The sequence below is a fragment of the Macaca fascicularis genome, chromosome 1 (assembly GCF_037993035.2).
Source record: "Macaca fascicularis isolate 582-1 chromosome 1, T2T-MFA8v1.1".
NCBI lineage: Eukaryota > Metazoa > Chordata > Mammalia > Primates > Cercopithecidae > Macaca > Macaca fascicularis.
In genome coordinates this window covers 197371354-197394944 of record NC_088375.1, presented here as the reverse complement: position 1 = coordinate 197394944, position 23591 = coordinate 197371354, and the positions used below count along the sequence as shown (strand labels likewise).

Below are 23591 nucleotides of genomic sequence, written 5' to 3'. Positions count from 1 at the left end.
GAATGTAGCATCTGGAACCATAGTGACTAGGTCTAAATTCCAGTCATACCTACCACTGTGACCATAATGTCCCTGTGCCTCAGTTTTCTCATCTGCAAAATGGAACAACAGTTGAAGACTGCCTTGTTGGGTTGTGAGGATTCAATGAGTTCACATATGAAGTAGGACACATGTAAAATGCCTAGGACTGCCGGGCGTGGTGGCTTACGCCTATAATCCCAGCACTTTGGGAGGCTGAGGCGGGCAGATCATGAGGTCAGGAGATCGACACCATCCTGGCTAACACGGTGAAACCCCATCTCTACTAAAAATACAAAAAACTAGCCGGGTGTGGTGGCGGGCGCCTGTAGTCCCAGCTACTTGGGAAGCTGAGGCAGGAGAATGGCGTGAACCAAGGAAGCAGAGCTGGCTGTGAGCCGAGACTGTGCCTCTGCACTCCAGCCTGGGCGACAGAGCGAGACTCTGTCTCAAAAAAAAAAAAAAAAAAAAAAAAAAAAAACTGCTGAGGACTGTGCCTGGTACATAGAAAGTGCTCAATATTGGCCAGTTTTATTATTGAAGTCTCAGTTTACATGTTCTTTGGCATCCAATTACTGAATATTTTTCTATTTTTATGAACCAAGATAATGATTTCCAAGTAGCTCTAGCTGTGACTTGGTGAGGTGAGGATTTGCCTAAGCCACTCTCTACTGCAGAAAGTCCCACCTCCTGTGATTTCCTTGAACCCCCTAGTTATGAATCGGGCAGCCTAATTAATCAGTTGTCTTTTCCTTCCTTAAATCTCTCTGCTAAGCTCTGCTGGCAGGAACAGTCCAGCAGGAAGATCACTGAGCCAGGACTGAGGTGATTTCTCATCCTAGGTTTACCACTGACGTGCCATGGGCCTTGAGGTAAACAACTTAATTTATAGGGTCTTATCCACAGTCCATTGCAGTCCTGCTAGTCCCTGGACTGCTCAGTCTGGCATGACGTCCTCCTTTACTACTGATTCCAAAGCAACCTATTTTCTAAGGTATACCTCAACTGTCATCTCTTCCACAAGGTGCAGCCCATCTCCAAATTATTTCTGTTTTACTTGTTTTTTAAAGATAAGGTGTCACTATTATCACCCAGACTGGTCTCAAACTCCTGGGCTCAAGTGATCCTCCTGCCTCAGCCTCCCAAGTAGCTGGGACTACAGGCGCATATCACCACACCCAGCTATCGCTCCCTTTCTAACTTAGCTGTAAACCAACTGCATAAACTTATGCAACTATTGCTGGCTGGATTAATTCACTTTACAGTAAATGTGAACAAATCAACTGTTTTTAGAATTGTTTCCTATTTGATAAATACGCTGGAAATTTTACCCAAGAGACCAAATGAAGCTTTACATTTCAAAACTTTAATGTCAATTAAGCAGCCTTTTCACTTGATATAAACTCACACACCCAGGAACACTGTGGGCTCAGAACATTATTTCACAAGCAGGTATTGTTGGCATGTTGTTTGTGTCACATTTAGATTCCGATTAACATGACATCATTTTGTTCCTCAGATCCATAACTTCCACAATGGGAAGGATGTTAAAAAAAAAAAAAAATACAACCATCTGTGTGCACTGTTTCAAATGATAATCAACCTGACATACACAATAAAAGTATTTGAAAGTTACATCACCAGTTGCACTTAATGAGTCATCCTTTGTCAATGTTAGAATGAGGGAACCAGGATATGATTAGGAAGAGACTCAAGGGGTAAAATCTGAAGATTCTGTCCCATACCTCTGCAGAACTGTGGACCCCGACAGAGGACTTAGGGGAGGGGCTCAGAAGCAAAGGGCTGTTTTGAAAATAGTTTGATTTTGACACAATGATTTGCAGACAAGCCCAGCCACTGTGGGGGAAAAGATAGAGAATGAAGAAGTTCCAAATAGCTAAGATGAACGTGAACTTCTAAACAGAATGAATTTTAATTGAAGAAGAAAGCTTTAGGATTATATCCACTTTAAGAAGTCTGCTGGTGGTATCTGGCTTTAGAGGTAGGTAATGCCTTTTGACACCCTTTCTTCAAAGAAAGGGGTAAGGGAAAACGAGACCAAAAAAAAAAAAAACCAAAACAACACCTTCTCAGGCCGGGCCAAAACACCTTCTCAGGCCGGGCCAAAGTAATTCCAGCACTTTGGAAGGCTGAGAAGAGCGGATCACAAGGTCAGGAGCTCGAGAGCTGCCTGGCCAATATGGTGAAACCCCATCTCTACTTAAAAAAAAAATAAATAAATAAAAATTATATATATATATAAATTAGCCGGGCTTGGTGACAGGTGCCTATAGTCTCAGCTACTTGGGAGGCTGAGGCAAGACAATCGTTTGAAACTGGGAGGTGGAGGTTGCAGTGAGCCAAGATCATGCCACTGCACTCCAGTCTGGGTGGCAGAGTGAGACGCCATCCGAACAAAAAAAACCCCACAAAACCAAAAAAACACTTTCTCAGATATGTGGCATAAAGAATTTCTCAATCCAGGACGTCATTCCTCCACTGACAAAAACTGACTAAATAATTAAGTCTTCTTACTGAAAAATGTAGGCAAGGTGGTCATCTATCACAGTGCCCACCAGGATGAAGTTTGTAGCAAAACTCAAGGATACCACAAAGCAATGCTACTGCAGCACAAACTGAACAAGGAGGCCCTACAGTAAGATACCAGATTAGTGCTTAAATCCTCAAGAGAAAATGGTCAGTCTGGATCAAGAGAAAAGTTCATCCAAACAAACCTACTTCAGATAAGCACATATATATGATCTACGGCACATATCAAAATGAAAAAATTGGAGTTGTAGTGGCCAATAGAACACATCCTTCAGCTTACCTTTTTTTTTTTTTCTGAGCCAGAGTCTCGCTGTCACCCAGGCTGGAGTACAGTGGCATGATCTTGGCTCAATGCAACCTCCGCCTCCCGGGTCCAAGCGATTCTCCTGCCTCAGCCTCCTGAGTAGCTGGGATTACAGGCATGTGCCACAATGCCCAGCTAATTTTTGTGTTTTTAGTAGAGATGGGGTTTCACCATGTTGGCCAGGCTGGTCTTACACTCCGCCCACCTCAGCCTTCCAAAGTGTTGGGATTACAGGCATTAGCCACCGTGCTGTACCCGGCCCAACTTACGTTTCATCTAATGACCTTATTAAGTGTTCACTTTTCAAAGGATCTTTTAACTTCTTCTGAATGAACATTAGTCAGCTACCCCTCCCACTAGCCAACCTTTAGCCCTGAGCACACATGGGTATGAAAACAATCAAATTTAATAGCATCCTAAGTCTCAACCCAAGAGGAACAATTAGTAGTAACACTGATTGAGCTGCTTCACCACCTTTCCCCACAACCCACCTGTGTGTCACCGTCTGCTATTCTACTGACTTGGAGGCCAACAATATAACCTTCCCCACAACACTCTAAAACAGCTACCTATTTTTATCTCAAAAGTACTGACAGAAGGCTCCATTAGCAGCAAACAGACTTATGAACACAAGGTCCTCTAAGCTAGGAAAGCATTACTCTTTGAAATGGGGCTATATTTACAAATTTTATTTTTTTATCCCAAAAATACATATAAATGAACACCTGCTCTACAAATGCAGGGAGGCCTTTGCCTAACATTGTCATATGAAAATCAGTATCAGCTCTTTAACACACAATTTACATATATACATACATACACACTATATGTAAGCAGCGAATACTTTGCTACTTACACATATTCCTCTGGTGGAAAACTAGGAAACTGGGAAATTCCCCTGCTTTCCAACCTTGGGAAGGTAAATACAGCCTCTCTGAACAATTTTTAAAGGATGAAATGTGTAGAAACAATGTAAACAACACAACCTGCTTTAGACATATACACGTTATTAGAATAAAGAACCTGCCACATCAGTGACAGTTTATTTCTCAAAGAAAAAAAAAGGAGATAACATTTGAATAAAAATGCAAAACTGAAGTACAGTTAATATGATCAAAACTGTTGTGTACATGCTCCATGGAGAAATCAGGAATTCTTTCAGAAAGAACAGATCCACGGCCAATTTCAGTCACTTGTGATGCTGAATCAGCACCCACTGGTAGCAACCAGGATCCTTCTGTACAGTCACGGGCTTGAGCAGGTGCCATAAAGCATCTGTTTAAGTTAAACAGTCAATAACGTTTACTGACTGCAGTACATTCCCACCCCCAAAAGACTAAGTGCAAAATCAACTTCTAAGCTCAAGAGCTCAACCAGGTCAAAGCTTTGGTATATACTGGAGGTTGTTTTGGTGATAACCAAAGCCTAGTAAGATTCTCTGCTCAGGGGTTCACCCCAAAAGAAAAACACCTGGTCCACAAAGCTTAATACCTATATAAATAAAGTTAACTGTACAAAGAGAACAAGCCATGATTTACCCTTAACCAAGGGTTTATAGTTTCCTAGGCAGCAGTTCTGAAAGCACCAACTAAAACCACAACGCTTCTACTAAAACACGGTGTGTTGTAATTGGTGAGACTGTTCCGAAAACAAATGCCTGCAGGCATGTGGCCAAGGTGCCACAGAAAAAGTTTAACAAACATTAGTCAGTGTATTCAAATGGTAACACAATCTGGTCAGCAACAGGGGAAAGACTTAAGGCAGTAAGAGGCATTACAGAGAGCATGATAGTGTTGGACCCACCACCATAGTGCTCTCTGAGTCAATCAAAGCCTTCCAACAAGGAAAACGTGTCTCAATAGTTTGGGTTCTTAGTTTGTTAGCTGTCAGACACTTCCTCCTCCTCCTCCTCATCCTCATCATCTTTCCTGTCTATTTCCGAAGTGTCCGACGACTCATGGAGCAAGACATATTCTCTGCTACTGAATCCAAATTTGAGTACATCCTTTTCTTTTAGTTCATAGTATCTCTGTGGCTCAATACGTTTGTTGTTTAAGAAGGTTCCATTGCCTGAGCCAAGGTCAATGATGTAGGGCTTCACTCTTCGGCCAACCGTGCCATCAGCACGGGTATATTCCACAAGCCTAGCAGAGAAAAAGGAGAAACCTATGAGCAAACTTCTGCCTCAGATCATCCATCCTCTCTGAAGCTCTTTGCTAAGACAGCCTAGATGATGTAAATAACCTGACTTGAGCATAATTCAAGTTAAAATTCTAGGGAATCAAAGAAATCAAGGGGAAAGCATGGCCCTGGGAAGGGAAATTGGAAGTTTAAATATATTTAGTAGAAAAGGTGAGAATGGGTTACTGGAGGGTGGGGAGAATCCATGGAAGATCAAAAGGTGGAAATGCAGAATCCAAAGTCTCTTGCTGTGGTTAAGAAAATACATTTTTTTCTGTTGTTTATAATCAATGTTTCTTTAACCTATATTTCAATATATTTCAGTTCCTGTCCAAATGGGAAAAAACAGTGGACCTGGACTTCAGAGTCAAGGGAGCTATATTTGAGCCAGAGTTCTACTATGGCAGGAGTCCCCAGCTCCTGGACCATGGACTGGTACTAGTCCGTGGCCTGTTAGGAACCAGGCCGCACAGCAAGAGGTGAGCAGTGGGCAGACAGGCAAGCAAGCCAAACTTCATCTGTATTTTCAGCTGCTCCCCATCACTCGTATTATTATTGCCTGAGCTCCGCCTCCTGTCAGATCAGCGGTGCCATTAGTCTCATAGGAGCGTGAACCCTATTGTGAACTGTGCACAAGTGGGATCTAGGTTGCGTGCTCCTTAGGAGAATCTAATGCCTGATCTGTCGCTGTCTCCCATCACCCCCAGATGAGACCATCGAGTTGCAGGAAAACAAGCTCAGGGCTTCCACTGATTCTAGATTATGGTGAGTTGTATAATTATTACATTATATATTACAATGAGATAATATTAGAAAATAGGCCGGGCGCGGTGGCTCACGCCTGTAATCCCAGCACTTTGGGAGGCCGAGGCGGGCGGATCACAAGGTCAGGAGATCGAGACCACGGTGAAACCCCGTCTCTACTAAAAATACAAAAAATTAGCCGGGCGCGGTTGTGGGCGCCTGTAGTCCCAGCTACTCGGGAGGCTGAGGCAGGAGAATGGCGTGAACCCGGGAGGCGGAGCTTGCAGTGAGCCGAGATCGCGCCACTGCACTCCAGCCTGGGCGACAGAGCGAGACTCCGTCTCAAAAAAAAAAAAAAAAAAAAAAAAAAAAAAAAAAAAAAAAGAAAATAAAGTGCACAATAAATGTAATGCACTTGAATCCTGAAACCATGTCCCTGGTTCCATGGAAAAACTGTCTTCCATGAAACCGGTCCTTGGTGCCAAAAAGGCTGGGGACCACTGTACTATAGTGATCATTTGTTAGGCAAGTCACTTGGTTTTGCTGGGCTTCAGTTTTCTCATCTGTCAAATGGGGATATAAATACTTGTCCATTCAAAGTCAGGAGACCATGTTAAAACAAAACAAAACAACAACCAACAACAACAACAAAAAATGGGCCAGGCGCAGTGGCTCACACCTATAATCTCAGCAATTTGGAAGGCCGAGGCGGGTGGATCACGAGGTCAGGAGTTCGACACCAGACTGACCAATACAATGAAACCCTGTCTCTACTAAAAATACAAAAATTCCCTGGGTGTGGCAGCGTGCGCCTGTATTCCCAGCTGCTCGGTAGCCTGAGGCAGGCGAATCGCTTGAACGCGGGAGGCAGAGGTTGCAGTGAGCTGAGATCGCGCCACTGCACTCCAGCCTGGGCACAGAAGGAGACTCCGTCTCACAAAAACAAAAAACCAAAAACCGGTCCTATCCTTCTCACAGGATTGTTGTGAGAATCATCACAGATGTCCCACGCAAGCTATCAAGAACCAGTTTCAAAATTAGTAGAGCACAGAGGCACATGCCTATGGTCCCAGTTACTCAGGAGGCCAAGGTGGGAGACAATCATTTGAGCCCAAGAGGTTGCTGGAGTGAGCTGTCTTTGCTCCACTGCACTCTAGACTGGGTGACCGAGTGAGACCTTGTCACAAAAAAACAAAAAATAGATTAAAAGTATAATGTTCTTATAAATATGTAAACAATTATTTAAAGGGAAGTTAGATTAACAATACTCTTTAGATATGAGGGGTATGGGATTCTTCTGTATATGTATGAACAAAAATCTTAGTAATCCTAACTAACTGAGCAATTGTTTCTGCTCACATTAGAGTTTCTTCCTCCATGTTACTTACCGATATTGAAAGACCGCATGCTGCTTTGAACAAGATGGGTGATCGATAGGAATGTCTGCAATGCGGCGGTGTCGACCCAGTAGATACGCACTCTGTCGATGTATGTACATGACTGGAAGCACCTCATCATTTTTAAATGGGTAGAGACGCCACCGTTTTTTTGGAATACGTGCTTCTGGGGGCTCACTATATTTAATGACTACACCCCGGAAAGTGTTGGTGTCCTCAAGAAGTGCCCCAGAAAGTTCATAGCTTGGTTTTTCTTTAGCAGGCACCTCTTTTTCTTTGTTGTTGCCACCAGGCCGAGGAACCAACTCCTGAGACTCACTACCGCCACCACCAATGTCATTCCTCTGGCGATGCTCCCGTCGCCTGGCATTATAAAACTCCCGCTCTTCTTCCTGAGCCTGCAGGTTCTGAGTGTCTCGCTCCCGTCCCTGACCCTGCCCACTCCCAGGTCTCTCGTTAGACGTTCTCCTTTGGTGGGAATGGCCCCGGTGTCTGTACCGGTCACTTTTCCTAGCTCTCCTGTGTTCCTGTTCTGATGGTTCCCTGTGCTGCCGATCCTCCCGTCCTCTCCGGGGATGATCCTCACGCTCCTGAAATTCAAACAGATTCTGTAATTTTAACACAGTGCACAATCTAAAGACAGCCCAAATCTTGTTCTTTTTGAATGAGGTATATTCAAAAGGTCTTTTGTAATTTGGAGTTTGGCATTTAGAACAACATTTCCCACAGAAATAAGATTATGTCTGGTGGTTATGTTCCCTTGCAAGGCCACAAAAATGATATCCCATGCTGCTATTCAACCATAGCCCTAATAGCACAAGCCCAGGTCCAGAGCCCTAAAAACAAGAGACTATTTAGTCCAGAAAGGAGAAAGAAAAATAATTTCCTCCTTTTCACAACAAAGGTAACTATGGGAAAACTTACAGGGAAGAATATACAGAAAATAGAACTAAGAGTTAAGTAGTCAGGTACAAGATATGTAAAGAAAGAAGCTAGCTTTCTCTCATGCCAAAAATGAAAATATAACAGTTTTTAAATCCTACTTCCACAGTTAAAAAAAAATTCAATACCTAGGAATAAACTTAAGAAACATGAAAGACATATAAGAAGAAATCTGTAAAAATTCATTAAAATAGAGGCTTTTTAAAGATCTGAAGAAATGGAGAAACATACCATGATTTCTTGAAAAAGACAGCATTGAAAATCAGCCTAGGCCAGGCACGGTGGCTCATGCCTATAATCCCAGCACTTTGGGAGGCCGAGACAGGCGGATCACCTGAGGTCAGGAGTTCCAGATCAGCCTGACCAACATGGTGAAACTCCATCTCTTCTAAAAATACAAAATTAGCCGGCTGTGGTGGCACATGCCTGTAATCCCAGCTACTCAGGAGGCTGAGGCAGGAGAATCGCTCGAACCTGGGAGGCAGAGGTTGCAGTAAGCCGAGATCGCGCCATTGCACTCCAGCCTGGGCAACAAGAGTGAAACTCCTTCTCAAAAAAAAGAAAAGAAGAAAAAAAATCAGCCTGGTAGAAAATGTCTGCAACACAAACCAGACAGTAGTCCTAGGGGGATACATTCTAAGTATGGTGGACGGCTGAAACCACGGATAGTACTGAACCTGACTGCCATCAAACGTAACACATTTCTGTTCACATCTTCCACCCATAAATTTAATGCCTTTTCCATCTTAACTAAGCACTTATGAACTGTGGCTGTAACTTTTACAGTATGAAATACAACAGCAAAACTAGCATGAATTTCTTTTTCCTTCCCCACAATTTCACAATAGAAGATTCATTCTTACTATTGATCTTAGCAACTTCAATATAGGATTTGAAAAGTTTTTTTTAAGTTGAGAACTTTCATCTTTTCGTTTAGGAAGCACTTTACAGCTTCTCTTTAGCCTTCCTAATTGCCAAAATCACTGCTATTGCACTTTGGGGCCACTACTAAATAAAATAAAGGTACTTGAATCCAAGCACTGCAAACTGCAACAGTTATCTGATAACCAGGATGACAACTAAGTGACGGACAGGCAGGTAGCGCATACAGCACAGATACACCAGACAAAGGAAGGATTCATGTTCCTGGTGGGACAGCACAAGTTTACACCAAATGACTCAGGATAGTGACCAATTTAAACTTTATGAGTTGTTTTTTTCTGGAGTTTTCCATTTAATATTTTCAGATGTAGAAAGTGAAACCACAGATAAGGGGGGACTACTGTATATTACTATATCAATAAGAAACAATTCAACAGAGAAACTGACAAATGGCCAGGTGCCAGTGGCTCACACTTGTAATCCCAGCACTTTGGGAGGCCAAGGCAATGGATCGCTTGAGCCCAGGAGTTTGAGACTAGCCTGGGCAACATGGTGAAACCCCGTCTCTACTAAAAATACACAAATCAGCTGGGCACAGTGGTGCATGCCTGTAGTTCCAGTTCCTCAGAAGGCTAAGGTGGGAGGATTGCTTGAACCTAGGAGGCAGAGGTTGCAGTGAGCTGAGATTCCACCACTGTACTCCAGCCTGGATGACAGAGCAAGACTCTGTCTCAAAAACAAAAAAGGAAAGAAAAATGAACAATTTTCAGAAGAAATAAATGTCCAAGGGCCGAGCACAGTGGGTGACGCCTGTAATCCCAGCACTTTGGGAAGCCACGGCAGGAGAATTGCTTAAGCTCAGGAGTTTAGACCAGCGTGAGCAACACGGCAAAACCCCACTTCTACAAAAAATACAAAAATCAGCCAGGCATGACAGCATGCACCTGTAATCTAAAATTACAGCTATTCTAGAATTTGAGGTGGGAGGATCACTTGAGCCCAGGAGGTCGAGGCTGAAGTGAGCTATGATCATACCACTGCAGTCCAGCCTGGGCTACAGAGACCCTGTCTCAAAAAAAAAAAAAAAAAAAAAGAAAAAAGAAATACATGTCCAATAAATGCATGAAGATATGCTTAACCTAATAACCAATGCATCAAATTCTAAAAGAAACATGAATTTTCTCTCCTTGAATTAGTAAAATTAAAAAGATCAATAATATCTACAGTCAAAAAGGAAGGCACAGGAAAATGGGTATTTTCAGTCACTGCTGGTACATGTATAAACTAGCATAGCCTATTTAGGTCAATTTGACAGTATTTAATCAAAATCTCATCAACCACTAATGCCACTTATAGAAATCAATCCTACAGAAATACTAGCAGAAACGCACAAACACATACATATCAATGTGTTTACTGTAATTTCATAATAAAAAAACTGGAAACAACTTAATGTCCTGCAACGGTAGAATGGTTAAATTATTATCTATTCATACAAAGGAATACTTCACAGCCATGAAAAAGAAAGAGATCATGACATAGAAAGATATCTAATATATTGTTAAATGAGAGAGGAAAAAAGAGAAGGGGCAAGTTTCACAATAAGACCAGATATTTCTATATATAGACTTGGCAGATGAAATACTTGGAGAGATGTTCCCACCTAAATTTAACTAGATACTTATTAAATTTTTAATGTATTGTTGGGCTGTCAATAAGCAAGGCAAAATCTCCAATGAGAAAAAAATCTCCAAAGTGGGGTAAGAAAAAAAAACAGATTTGAGCTCTAAGCATGGGCTCAAATACTAAAGAATACTAGACACACACAAGGAAATGGAAACAAGCCACTGAGCATGAGAGGCAGCAGAAACAAGTCTTATAGGGTGGGCATGGTGGCTCACGCCTGTAATCCCAGCACTTTGGGAGAGCAAGGGGGGCAGATCACTTGAGGTCGGTCAGGAGTTCGAGCCCAGCCTGGCCAACATTGTGAAACCCCGTCTCTACTAAAAATACAAAAATTAGCCAGGTGTGGTAGTGCATGCCTGTAATCCCAGCTACTTGGGAGGCTGAGGCAGGAGAATCGCTTGAACCCAGGAAGTGAAGGTTGCAGTGAGCAGAGATGGCGCCACTGCATTGTAGCCTGAACGACAAAGCAAGACTCCATCTCAAAAAAAAAAAAAAAAAAAAAAAGAAACAAGAGGCCGGGCAAAGTGGCTCACGCCTGTAATCCCAGCATTTTGGGAGGCCGAGGCGGGTGGATCATGAGGTCAGGAGTTCAAGACCAGCCTGGCCAAGATGGTGAAATCCCGTCTCTACTAAAAATACAAAAAATTAACCAGGCGCGGTGGCGGGCGCCTGTAATCCCAGCTACTTGGGAGGCTGAGGCAGGAGAATCGCTTGAACTCGGAGGGCAGAGGTTGCAGTGAGCCGAGACTGTGCCATGGACTCCAGCCTGGATGACAGAGACTCCATCTCAAAAAAAAAAAGAAACAAGTCTTATAGATGTAGATCCCCAAGGACTTCATTCATGTACAAAATTTTATTATTATTTTTTTATTTTAAAAAGAAAAAATGAGACATTCTTTGCGGAGAGTCGCCGGGGTTTCCTGGTTCAACAGTGCTTGGACGGAACCGGGCTCTTGTCCCCCACCCCGGCTGGCCGCCCATAGCTAGCCCTCTGTCACCTCCTCACTGGGCCCTCTGACGGTCCCAAGGCCCCCGTCGCCAGTCCAGCGCCATGCAGTCACTGCCACGCAGCCACTGCCACCACGACTGCGTCCCCCTCGCAGGTGAGCCAGAACTACCACCATCAACCGCCAGATCAACCTGGAGTTCTACGCCTCCTACATCTACCTGTCATGTCTTACTACTTTGACCATGATGATGTGGCTTTGAAGAATTTTGCCAAGTACTTTCTTCACCAGTCTCATGAGGAGATGGAACATGCCGAGAAACTAATGAAGATGCAGAGCCAAAGAGATGGCCAAATCTTCCGTCAGGATATCAAGAAACCAGACCATGATGACTGGGAGAGCGGGCTGAATGCAATGGGGTGTGCATTACATTTGGAAAAACATGGGAATCAGTCACTACTGGAACTGCACAAACTGGCCACCAACAAAATGACCTCCATTTGTGTGACTTCACTGAGACACATTACCTGAATGAGCAGGTAAAATCCATCAAAGAATTGGGTGACCACGTGACCAACTTGCGCAAGATGGGGGCACCCAAATCTGGCTTGGCAGAATATCTCTTTGACAAGTACACCCCGGGAGACAGTGATAATGAAAGCTAAGCCTTAGGCTAATTTCCCCATAGCCATGGGGTGACTTCCTGGTCACCAAGGCAGTGCATGCATGTTGGGGTCTCCTTTGCCTTTTCTATAAATTGTACCAAAACACCCACTTAAGTTATTTGATTTGTACCATTCCTTCAAATAAATACATTTGGTATCTCCCACCAAAAAAATAAAAAAAAAACTTATTGCTATGGACTAGGTAACATACAAAAATGTTTGCAGATAATTAAGGTTAAAAATTTTAAAAGAGAGAGCAGCAAGAGACTTCCAAAATGATTAGGCAGAAAATGAGAATGATACAAAAATTAGCATGGCCCCTAATTAAAAAAATACATAATAATAATAAAAATGATTAGGCAGGTAGGACACAGTGCCTCACACCTATAATCCCAGCACTTTGGAAGGCCGAGGCAGGTGGATCACTTGAGTCCAGGAGTTCGAGACCAGCCTGGGCAACACAGTGAGACCCCCCCCGCCATCTCTAAAAATAATAATAAAAATAAAATTAAAAAGTAAAAATTTTTCTTGGTGACTTCACAACCATTAGGATGGCTACCATAAAAAAACTGAAAATAACAAGTATTGGCAAAGATGTGGAAAAATCAAAACCCTTGTACACTGCTGGTGGGAAAATGTAAAATGGTACAGTTAGTGTGGAAAACGGTACAGTAGTTCCACAAAAAATTAAAAAACAGAATTGCCATATGATCCAGCAATCCCACTTCTGTTTATATATCCCAAACAAATGAAAGCAGGGTCTCAAATAGATACTTGAGCACCCATGTTCATTGCAGCATTATTCACAATACCCTAAAAGTGGAAGCACTGGGACTAAGACCTCCTCCCCTGCTCCCTGCCATACACAGGGCTCAAGTGAGGGCCTGCTTGCTCAGAGTGGGACTCAAGTTTTTCTAGACTTCCTAGCCTAGCAAAGACATGCATCAAGAGAGAGCCTCAGACAACCACCCTTCCTACTCTAAAACATTTACAAGCTTGCCACCGCTATCTGCCTTGAGTTCACCAGGACTAATCTTATCATGTCCTTTATCCCTGATTAAGAGTCACTGTAAGAAGTCAAAATGGCCAGGTGTGGTGGCTTATGTCTGTAATTCTAGCACTTTGGGAGGCTGAGGTGGGTGGATTGCTTGAGGTCAGGGGTTCAAGACCAGCCTGGCCAACATGGTGAAATCCCGTCTCTACTAAAAATACAACAATGAGCTGGATGTGGTGGCATGTGCCTGTAGTCCCAGCTACTTGGGAGGCTGGAGCAGAAGAATCACTTGAACCCCAGAGGTGGAGGCTGCAGGGAGCCGAGATTATACCACTGCATTCCAGCCTGGGTGATGGAGTGAGACTCTGTCTCAAAAGAAAAGAAAGAAAAGAAAAGAGAAAAGAAAATAGTTTTTTTTAAAAAATTCAGTTCCCAATTCCTCTCCTCTGTCTTCCCTTGAACCCCTCCAATCAGGTCTCACCCTTATTATTCCAGTAAAATGGCTGGTCAAGATCACCAATGACCTCCACATTGCTAAATCCAGTGGCCAATTCTCAGTCTTCATTTCACTTAACTATCAGCAGCATCTAACAGAGTTAATCACTGTATCCTCAACACATTTCCTTCTAATGGCTTCAAGTTACCAGATTCTCTTGCTTCTCTTTCTTTCCAGTCTCCTTTGCTGATGTCACTGCAATTTCTTCACACTGGATCACCCCTGGATTCAGTCCTTTGTTGGTTGTTCTTCTATCTACAGTCATTTCCTTAGTAATTTCATCTAATCCTAATACTTTACATACATCTATATGCAGATGACTCTCAAATGTTTATCTCCCCTCTCATTTAGAAAGAGGGTCACTGCAGATGTAATAAATTAAGGTCATACTGGAGTAATGTAGGTCATTAATCCCATGTGACTGGTGACCTTGGAAGAAAAGAGACAGAGAGATTCATGGGAGAAGGCCATGTGATAATGGACAGAGAGTCTATATCATAGTGATTACCTCTGGCCAGTGAGGTGGAGGTTTTTCGGTTGAGGAGGTGGTGCAATTTTGGGGATGAGAGAAGTAAACCATACTCTCATTTCATATTTTACATACCTCTGTATTATTACCATGAGCATGTAATGAATACATTTGTTTCGAAAATGGTGGTTCAGTTGGACACGGTGGTTCACATCTGTAATCCCAGCACTTTGGGAGGCTGAGGCGGGCGGATCACTTGAGGTCAGGAGTTTGAGACCAGCCTGACCAACATGGTGAAACCCTGTCTCTACTAAAAATATAAAAATTAGCCAGGCATGGTAGCACGTGCCTGTAATCCTAGCTACTGGGGAGGCTGAGGCACGAGAATCACTCAAATCCAGGAGGCAGAGCTTGCAGTGAGCCGAGAGCACACTACTGTACTCCAGCCTGGGCAACAGAGTGACACTTCACCAAAAAAACAAAACAAAATAAAAACAAAAACAAAAACAAAACCAACCCACAAAAATGGTGGTTCAGAGGTCGAGAAAAGAATAAAGTAATCATTCAGTATCCTCAGGAGATTGGTTCCAGGATCCCCAGTGGATAAAAAAGATATCAAAAAACAAAACAAAACTGAAAAAGATATCTCAGGATGCTGAAGTTCCTTATATAGAAATTGGTGAATATCCTCCTCTGTGTGTGTGTGTATATATATATATATTTTTTTGAGACGGAGTCTTGCTCTGTCACCCAGGCTGGAGTGCAGTGGCGCCATCTCGGCTCACTGCAAGCTCCGCCTGCCGGGTTCACGCCATTATACTGCCTCAGCCTTCTAAGTAGCTGGGACCACAAGCGCCCGCCATCACACCCGGCTAATTTTTTGTATTTTTAGTAGAGACAGGGTTTCACCATGTTAGCCAGGATGGTCTCGATCTCCTGACCTTGTGATCCGCCCACCCTGGCCTCCCAAAGTGCTGGGATTACAGGCGTGAGCCACCGTGCCCGGCCATCCTCCTGTATACTTTTAATCATTGCTAGGTTATTTATAATACCTAATACAATGTAAATGCTATATAAGTAGTTGCTATACTGTTTTATATTTGTCTTTCAAAATTTGTTTTTAAAACAGAGTCTTGCTCTGTTACCCAGGCTGGAGTGCAGTGGTGCAATCTTGGCTCACTGTAATCTCCACCTCCCAGGTTCAAGCGATTCTCCTGCCTCAGCCTCCCAAGTAGCTGAGACTACAGGCGCCCACCACCACACCTGGCTAATTTTTGTATTTTTAGTAGAGATGAGGTTTCACCATGTTGGCCAGGCTGGTCTCCTGACCTCAGATGATCCACTCGCCTTGGCCTCCCAAAGTGCTGGGATTATAGGCGTGAGCCACTGTGACTGGCCCAGACTCTAATCCCAGTTACTTGGGAGGCCGAGGCAGGAGAATCCTCGAACCCAGGAGGCAGAGGCTACAGTGAGCAGAGATTGTGCCACTCAAGCCTGGGCAACAGAACAAGACTCCATCTCAAAAAAAAAAAAAAAAAGATGATTGAATTATCATTCCTCAAAATTGAGAATAAGGCAAGAGTGTCTGTTCTCATTACTCTTTTATCTCTCTTTGCCTGCCCCCATCTCTGTGTGATTTGCTCCTCCTTGCTTCCTGCCATGGTTGTGAGGCCTCTCCAGCCATGTGGAACTGTAAGTCCATTAAACCTTTCTTTTGTAAATTGCCCAGTTTCGGGTATGTCTTTATCAACAGCATGAAAACGGACTAATGCAAACAACAAAAGGAAATAAAATGCACACAGATTGTAAAGGAAGAAATAAAACTGTCCCTATTTGTAGATATGATTGTCTATGTAGAAAATCCCAAGTAATCTAAAACAAAAAAAACCTAGAATAAATTAGTTCAGCAAGGATACAGGATTAAGATAAACACACAAAAATGAATTATATTTCTATATAGTAGCAATGAACATGTGGACACCCATTTAAAATACCCTTTATAATCATTCCACAAAGAAATATATATAAGATTTATATGCTGAAAACTACGACTGATAAAATATATCAAAGATGATCTATATAAAAGGGGAAACACACAATGTTCATGGATTAGAAGATTTAACATAGTAAAAAGTCAATTATTGCCCCCAAACACCAGTTTAACACAAATCCTATCAAAATCCTAGCAAGATTTTTCTTTTGGATCTCACTCTGTCGCCCAGGCTGGAGTGTGGTGGTATGATCACTGTTCACTGCAGCCTCAACCTCCTAGGCTCAAGTAATCCTCCCACCTCAGCCTCCTGAGTAGCTGGGACTACAGGCATGGCATCACACCCAGCTAATTTTTGCATTTTTTGTAAAGATGGGTTTCACCATGTTGCCCAGGCTGGTCTGGAGCTCCTGAGCTCAAGTCATCTGCCCACCTCAGCCTCCCAAAGTATTGGGATTACAGGCATGAGCCACTGTGACCTGCCCAGACTTTTTAAAAATAGAGATAAGATTGTTCTAAAACTTTTATGGATGACAAAAGAAGTTGAATAGCTAAACCAATTTTTACAAAGAAGAATAAAACAGGAGAAATCAGTCCATACAATTTCAAGACTTATTATATAGCTATAGTAATCAAGATTGTGTGGTATTGGAAGAATGACAGACACTGACAAATGGAACCGAACAGACATCCCAGAAATAGACCTATACAAATATGCCCAACTGATTTTTGACAAAAGAGCAAAAGTAATTCAGTGGAGGAAAGATGGTCTTTTCAACAAATGGTGTTGATGTTTGTGGACATTCATAGGCAAAACAAAAACAAAAACAAAACTCTAAAAAGAAACTGAAAACAGATCATGGACTTTTAAGAAAAAAAATTTAGAAGAAAATTCGGAGATCTAGGGCTAGGCAAAAAGTTCTTAGCCATGACATCAAAAGCACAATCCATAAAAGGAAAAACAGATAAGCTGGACTTCTTTGAAATTAAAAAAAACTTTTGTTCTGAGATAAACCCTGTTAAGAAAATGAAGACAAGCTACAGACTGGGAAAAAAATACTTGTAAACCACATACCCCAAAAGGACTAGTATCTACAATATAAAAAGAATTCTTAAAAACTAAACAGTAAAAAAGCAAATAATACTATTAGAAAACAGGCAAAAGACAGCTGGGCGCAGTGGCTCATACTGGGATTACAGCAAAGTGCTGTAATCCAGCACTTCGGGAGGCTGAGGTGAGTGGATTACCTGAGGTCAAGAGTTCAAGACCAGCCTGGTCAACATGACGAAACCCCATCTCTACTAAAAATACAAAAATTAGCCAGGCATGGTGGCAGGAGCCTGTAATCCCAGCTACTTGGGAGGCTGAGGCAGGAGAATCCCTTGAACCTGGGAGGCTGAGGCTGAAATGAGCTGAGATCACGCCATTGCACTCCAGCCTGGACAACAAGAGTGAAACTCCATCTCAGAAAAACAAAAGAAAAAAAAGAAAAAAAAGCAGGCAAAAGACATGAGACATTGCACCTGAGAAGATACATACAGATGGCAAATAAGCACATGAAAAGACGTCCAAGGCTGGGTGTGGTGGCTCACGCTTGTAATCCCAGCACTTCGGGAGGCTGAGGCGGGCAGATCACGAGGTCAGAAGTTCGAGACCAGCCTGGCCAACATAGTGAAACCCTATCTGTACTAAAAATACAAAAAATTAGCTGGACGTGGTGGTGGGCACCTGTAATCCCAGCTACTCGGGAGGCTGAGGCAGGAGAATCACTTGAACCCGGGAAGGGGAGATTTCAGTGAGCCAAGATCACGCCATTGTACTCCAGTCCAGGTCACACACACACACACACAAAGCCAGCCTTGGTGACGGAGCGAGACTCCGTCTCAAAAAAAAAAAAAAAAAAAAAAAGGAAAATGCAAATTAAAATCACAATGAAATACTACTACACACCTATCAGAATGGTTAAAATAAAGTGATAACTTGAAATGCTGATAAAGATACAGGGAAACTGGATCATTCATACATTGCTGGTGGGAATATAAAATGGTACAGCCACTGTTACGGACTAAACTGTACTCTCCAAAATTAGCAAGTTAAAGTACCAAACCCAAGTACCTCAGAATGTATTAATAACTGTTTTTGGAGATAAGGTCTTTAAAGAGCTGATTAAGTTAAAAAATGAGGGCAGGGCCCTAATCCAATATGGCTGAGAAAAGACACCAGGACAGAAAAAAGATCATTTAAGGATACAGCAAAGAGGTAGCCATCTGCAAGCCAAGGAAAGAGGATTTTTTTCAGGAGAATCCAAACCTGCTAACACCCTAATTTTTGACTTTTAGCCCCAGAACTACAGGAAAATGAATTTCTGTTGTTTAAGCCACCTACTCTATGGTATTTCATTATGGTGGCCCTAGGAAACTAATACAGCCACTCTGGAAAACAGTCTGGCAATTTCTTAAAAGAATTAAACCTGCAACTACCGTACAATCCAGCAATTGCACTCCAGAGAAATGAACTCTTATGTTCACATAAAAACCTGTACACAAATGTGTATATAGCAGCTTTATGTGTAATAGCCAAAAAATGGAAACAACCCAGATGTTCTTTAATGAGTAAGTGGCTAAATCCATGCCATATGGATACCACTCAGCAATGAAATAGAACAAACTACTGAGAGCTGCAACCTGAATCAATCTCCAAAGGATTCTGCTGAGTGAGAAAAGACAATCCTAAAGGTTACATACTGTATGATTCCACTTACATAACATTCTTGAAATGACAGAATTATAGAAATGAAGAACAGATTAGAAGTTGACAGAAGTTAAGGAAGGATAAAAGTGGGAGATAAGTGTGTGTGGCTACAAAAGGACAACATGAGGTATTCCTTGTGGTGAAGGAAATGTTATCTTGACTATATCGATGTCAATATTCTGATGATGATATTGTACCACAGTTCTATTATGAATAGATGCTACCACTGGGAGAAACCAGGAAGAGTATATCTCCCTGAATTATTTCTGACAACCATATGTGAACCAATAATAATCTCAAAATAAAAAGTTTAATTTAAGCAAACAAGCAGAAAAAAGAAATACACCCAGTTTTCAGAAAAGCCCATTGGAGGTACAGGTAGAGATGTAGGCGAGTGTGCGTGCACACACGCGCACACACACAATACACACACACACAGCCCTCTTTAGCTGTGATAGGAAAAGGCTCTCAATTTGGACCCAACATCAAAACACCCCAATCCACTTACCTGCTTCACTTTGACTGTTGAGTAGTGAGGACTTCGGTTTCTCTTACTCCGAGGAGACTTGCTTCTTCTCCCTGAGGACTTGTTTTTCTTTTTGGGTGGGGACCTATACAGAGCATGGTACACAGGATTTTATCGCAATTTCCCTTCCCCCATAAAAATTAGCTTCCAGTATCAGGCTTACCTACTAACACAAACACTGCTTTTGTGAAGGTATCTGCCAATCACATTAAAGGAGTCACGAGGTTCATTTTCCTAGCTCTAACGTCTCCCTTGCATTCCATACTCACATAGACAACTGTCTACTGAACCTTCTCACTTAGGTAACAAAACTCTTAATTTCCAACCCTTCAAAAACCTTTCCTCTCCTACTCCTTGCCATCTTGCTAACTGGCATCACCATCCGGAAGTCACCCTTGATTCTTTATCCCTCACTACCAACACCCCTAGCATCAGGAACAATCCCTCCATCCTGTGGTTCTACTTCCTCCCTATGCCATCTCATTCCTACCACCCACCTTCTTGACCACTATACTCCACCGACACTGGCTTTTTCCCATTTCAATCATAATTCATTCTACTTCAAGTTCTTTGCAGATGTTGTTTCCTCTGCCTGGATCTTTAAGAGGTTGAATCATTCCTATCACTCAGGTCTGGACTCAAATGGCACCTCTTTAAAGAGGCCTCCTCCCTCTTCTCTCCAATCTCTATCACATTACTGTTATAACCTATCAATAATACTTGTTATTGAAACTTTTTTTTTTTTTTAATCATCTGTCTCAGGGTTAGAGCACGGCCAATTTGGCACTGGTGAAGATCATCTAACTGAATCGCCCTTGCAGCCCCAATACCTAGGGCAGTCTTTCACACTTAAAATAGGCACTCAGTAAAACTATGGTGAATGAATGCATAAATAAATGAGTCTAGCAAGAAGTAACTTTTTTTATTTTTATTTTTCCAGTTTCTGTTAGGTAGCTCGCCTAGACCTCGATGTGAAAACCTTTCTGGCAGGTAACTGGAAAGACAAGGCCCACACTCCATTTGTGGGCGGGATGGGGAAAATCTCATTCCAATTTAACAGATTATCAGTGCTATCTGTTGGGCTACACTCTTCGAAGTGCTGGGGACACAAGAATGAAGGAGTGGGATCCTGCCGGTGTGTCATTAGGCGTTGAACACCGAGCTATAAGGCAAGTGACAGAGCAAGCATAACACAAGCACGACTGGATCACTCTCAACAGTCCCTCAGGATTAAGTCCGGGCTGCTGCGCCCAGCATTCAAAACCTGTTTCGGATGCTAGCCCTGCCCGCCTTTCTGAATGAGCCCAACCCAACGTCCATCCTGGGCTGCTCCCCCACTTACCGGCTAACTCCTCGGGCTCGGTTCCCGCGGTGGCCCGGGCGGCCCGGCTCGCTGGTCGGCGGAGACGGGCTACCGCCGGAGTGGTCCGGACGGCGGTGGGCGGGAGGTGCGACTTCTGGGCTGAGACGCTCCTGCTTCACCACCACCCCCGCCGGCAGCACCATGTCCCCGTCCCGGTGTCTTCGCCGGCTCCCTCGCTCCCGTTCGCTCTTCACCGCCTTCATTCTGTGATTTTGGCTGAGCGAAAGAAAACAGATCCGTTGAGCTCCTCTAGCTGAAGGAAATGACGAGTTTGACTCCTGGACTTCCGCTTCCGGGGTGCCCAACCTCCCAGAAATCCTCGCGGCAGATATTAAACACGTGACTACTCCCTAGTGGGAGTAGCCACAGTGACCGGCTTGGGTGGCGGGAGTTTCAAGTTTCAAAAACAAACTTCTGGCTGGGCGTGGTGACTCTCGCCTGTAGTCCCAGAACTTTGGGAGGCCGAGGCTGGCGGATCACCTGAAGTCAAGAGTTCGAGAACAGCCTGGCCAACATGGCAAAACCTCGTCTCTACTAAAAATACAAAAATTAGCCAGGTGTGGTGGCGCGCGCCTGTAATCCCAGCTACTCGGGAGAATGAGGCAAGATAATCGCTTGAACCCGGGAGGCGCAGGTTGCAGTGAGCGCAGATCGCACCACTGCACTCCAGCCTGGGCGACAGAGCGAGATGTCTCAAAAACAAACAAACAACAATAACAACAAAAAACTGGGAAAAAGCAAACCTCTCAAGACTGTTTGTTGCCACATTACTGGTAATTACAAAACGTGGAAACAATGTAAATACCCAGCAGTAGGGAAGTTAGCCAAATTAATGGGTGTTATGTGGCCATTAGTAAACCATTTACAAACTTTAAAAACCCTGACTTGTTAACGACAAAGCAGGATACAAAATTGTGCGCAAACCATAATTACATTTACATTTGGAAATAGAAGGGAGGAAGACATGGAAATGCAATCAGAGATGATAACCCGTGGGCAAATCATTAGCTTTTCCTCTTCTATTTCCTGAACTTTTTGCAATGCTGTTGGGGCTCAGAAATCGAAACCCCAAAATATGGCGCACTGACATGCCGAACTGAAGAAGCCTCAATGTTCCTTCCCGGTGCCCACCATCTCTCCCAAAGCGCAGGTCTTTATCTGCCTAAGATACAGACTACCAAAAGGAATAATTGTTTCTTTCTTCTCCTCCCAAGAATGTAATCACACCTGACCAGAGACCGTTATGCTGTCAAAAGTAGCTATTTACAGCCGAACACGGAGGCTGCAGCCTGTAATTCCGGCCCTTTGGGAGGCCAAGGCAGGAAAAACGCTTGAAGCCAGGAGTTCCAGACCAACCTGCCCAACATAGCAAGACTCTGTCTCTACAAAAATTAAATTTTGCAGGGGCTGGTGGCTCGTGCCTGTGGTCCCAGCAGAGATAGGAGGATCACTTGAGCCCAGGAGTTGGAGGCTGCAGTGAGCCGTGATGGCACCACTGCACTCCAGCCAGGGCTACAGAGTGAGACCCTGTCTTCAAAAAAACCAAACCAAAACAAAAAAACAACAAAAAACTATTTACAAATGTATCTCTGTTCCCTTATTAATTCATTCTGCCTAGTAATCCCTGAACAGAATTCCTCCTTCTCCCACCCTCATAAGTCTGTTTTACCAGGAGGATATATAAGCTTCTGAACCCCTTTCAGGGTGGGTAATCACGCTGTGATTCTCCCCGTGTATACACTTTAAATACATTTGTATGCTTTTTCTCCAATTAATCTGCCTTTTGTGAACTGATTTTTGAGCGACTCCTCAGGGGGCAAAGGGGAAGTTTCCCATTGGCTCCTACATTGTCATTTCTCCATTTAATTAGAAAAATACTTCAGGCCACGCGTGGTGGCTCACGCCTGTAATTCCAGCACTTTGGGAGACCGAGGCAGGCGGATGACGAGGTCAGGAGTTCGAGACCAGCCTGGCCAACATGGTGAAACCCCATCTCTACTAAAAATACAAAAATTAGCCAGATGTGGTGGCAGGCACCTGTAATCCCAGCTACTCGGGAGGCTGAAGCAGGAGAATCGTTTGAACCTGGGAGGTGGAGGTTGCAGTGAGCCAAGATCACCCCACTGCGCTTCAGCCTGGGCAACAGAGCGAGACTCCATCTCAATTTAAAAAACAAAACAAGCCCTTTCTGGCGGTAACGACCTACCCACGAGAACATGCCTCTTGCAAAGGATCTCCTTCATCCCTTCCCCGAAGAGAAGAGGAAACACAAGAAGAAACGCCTGGTGCGGAGCCCCAATTCCTACTTCATGGATGTGAAATGCCCAGGATGCTATAAAATCACCAGTCTTTAGCCATGCACAAACGGCAGTTTTGTGTGTTGGCTGCTCCACTGTCCTCTGCCAGCCTACGGGAGGAAAAGTAAGGCATACAGAAGGATGTTCCTTCAGGAGGAAGCAGCACTAAAAGCACCCTGAATCAAGATGAGTGGGAAACAATCTCAATAAACACATTTTGGGAACAACAACAACAAAAAAACCCTTCAGAAAACCTAGGAACTCCAGATGACTTCCTCTGGGAATTGTCCCTTAATCCTTCATGAGGAGTCAGGAGATGACTCCTGTTTTTCAGGTGACAAAATTGGGGCACAGCAAAGGTGATCTGCCCACTTCATTCAAATCGCGA

General features: G+C 43.4%; 1 protein-coding gene and 2 pseudogenes across 1 annotated transcript; 2 read left to right on the top strand and 1 right to left on the bottom strand.

Annotated features, from left to right (window-relative positions):
- Nucleotides 1–3540: 3540 nt before the first annotated feature.
- Nucleotides 3541–21173, bottom strand: SNIP1 (Smad nuclear interacting protein 1). Its single transcript, XM_015438203.4, has 4 exons — nucleotides 20886–21173; nucleotides 19526–19628; nucleotides 7186–7784; nucleotides 3541–5016 (listed from the first exon to the last, which is right to left on the bottom strand). Exons 1-4 carry the CDS (start codon nucleotides 21107–21109, stop codon nucleotides 4752–4754), a joined length of 1191 nt encoding a protein of 396 aa, XP_015293689.2. The 5' UTR covers nucleotides 21110–21173; the 3' UTR covers nucleotides 3541–4751.
- On the top strand, nucleotides 9468–12380 carry LOC102125426 (ferritin heavy chain pseudogene; annotated as a pseudogene).
- Nucleotides 21174–23011: 1838 nt separating the features above from the next.
- On the top strand, nucleotides 23012–23487 carry LOC102126193 (small ribosomal subunit protein eS27-like; annotated as a pseudogene).
- The last annotated feature ends 104 nt before the right edge of the window (nucleotides 23488–23591 follow it).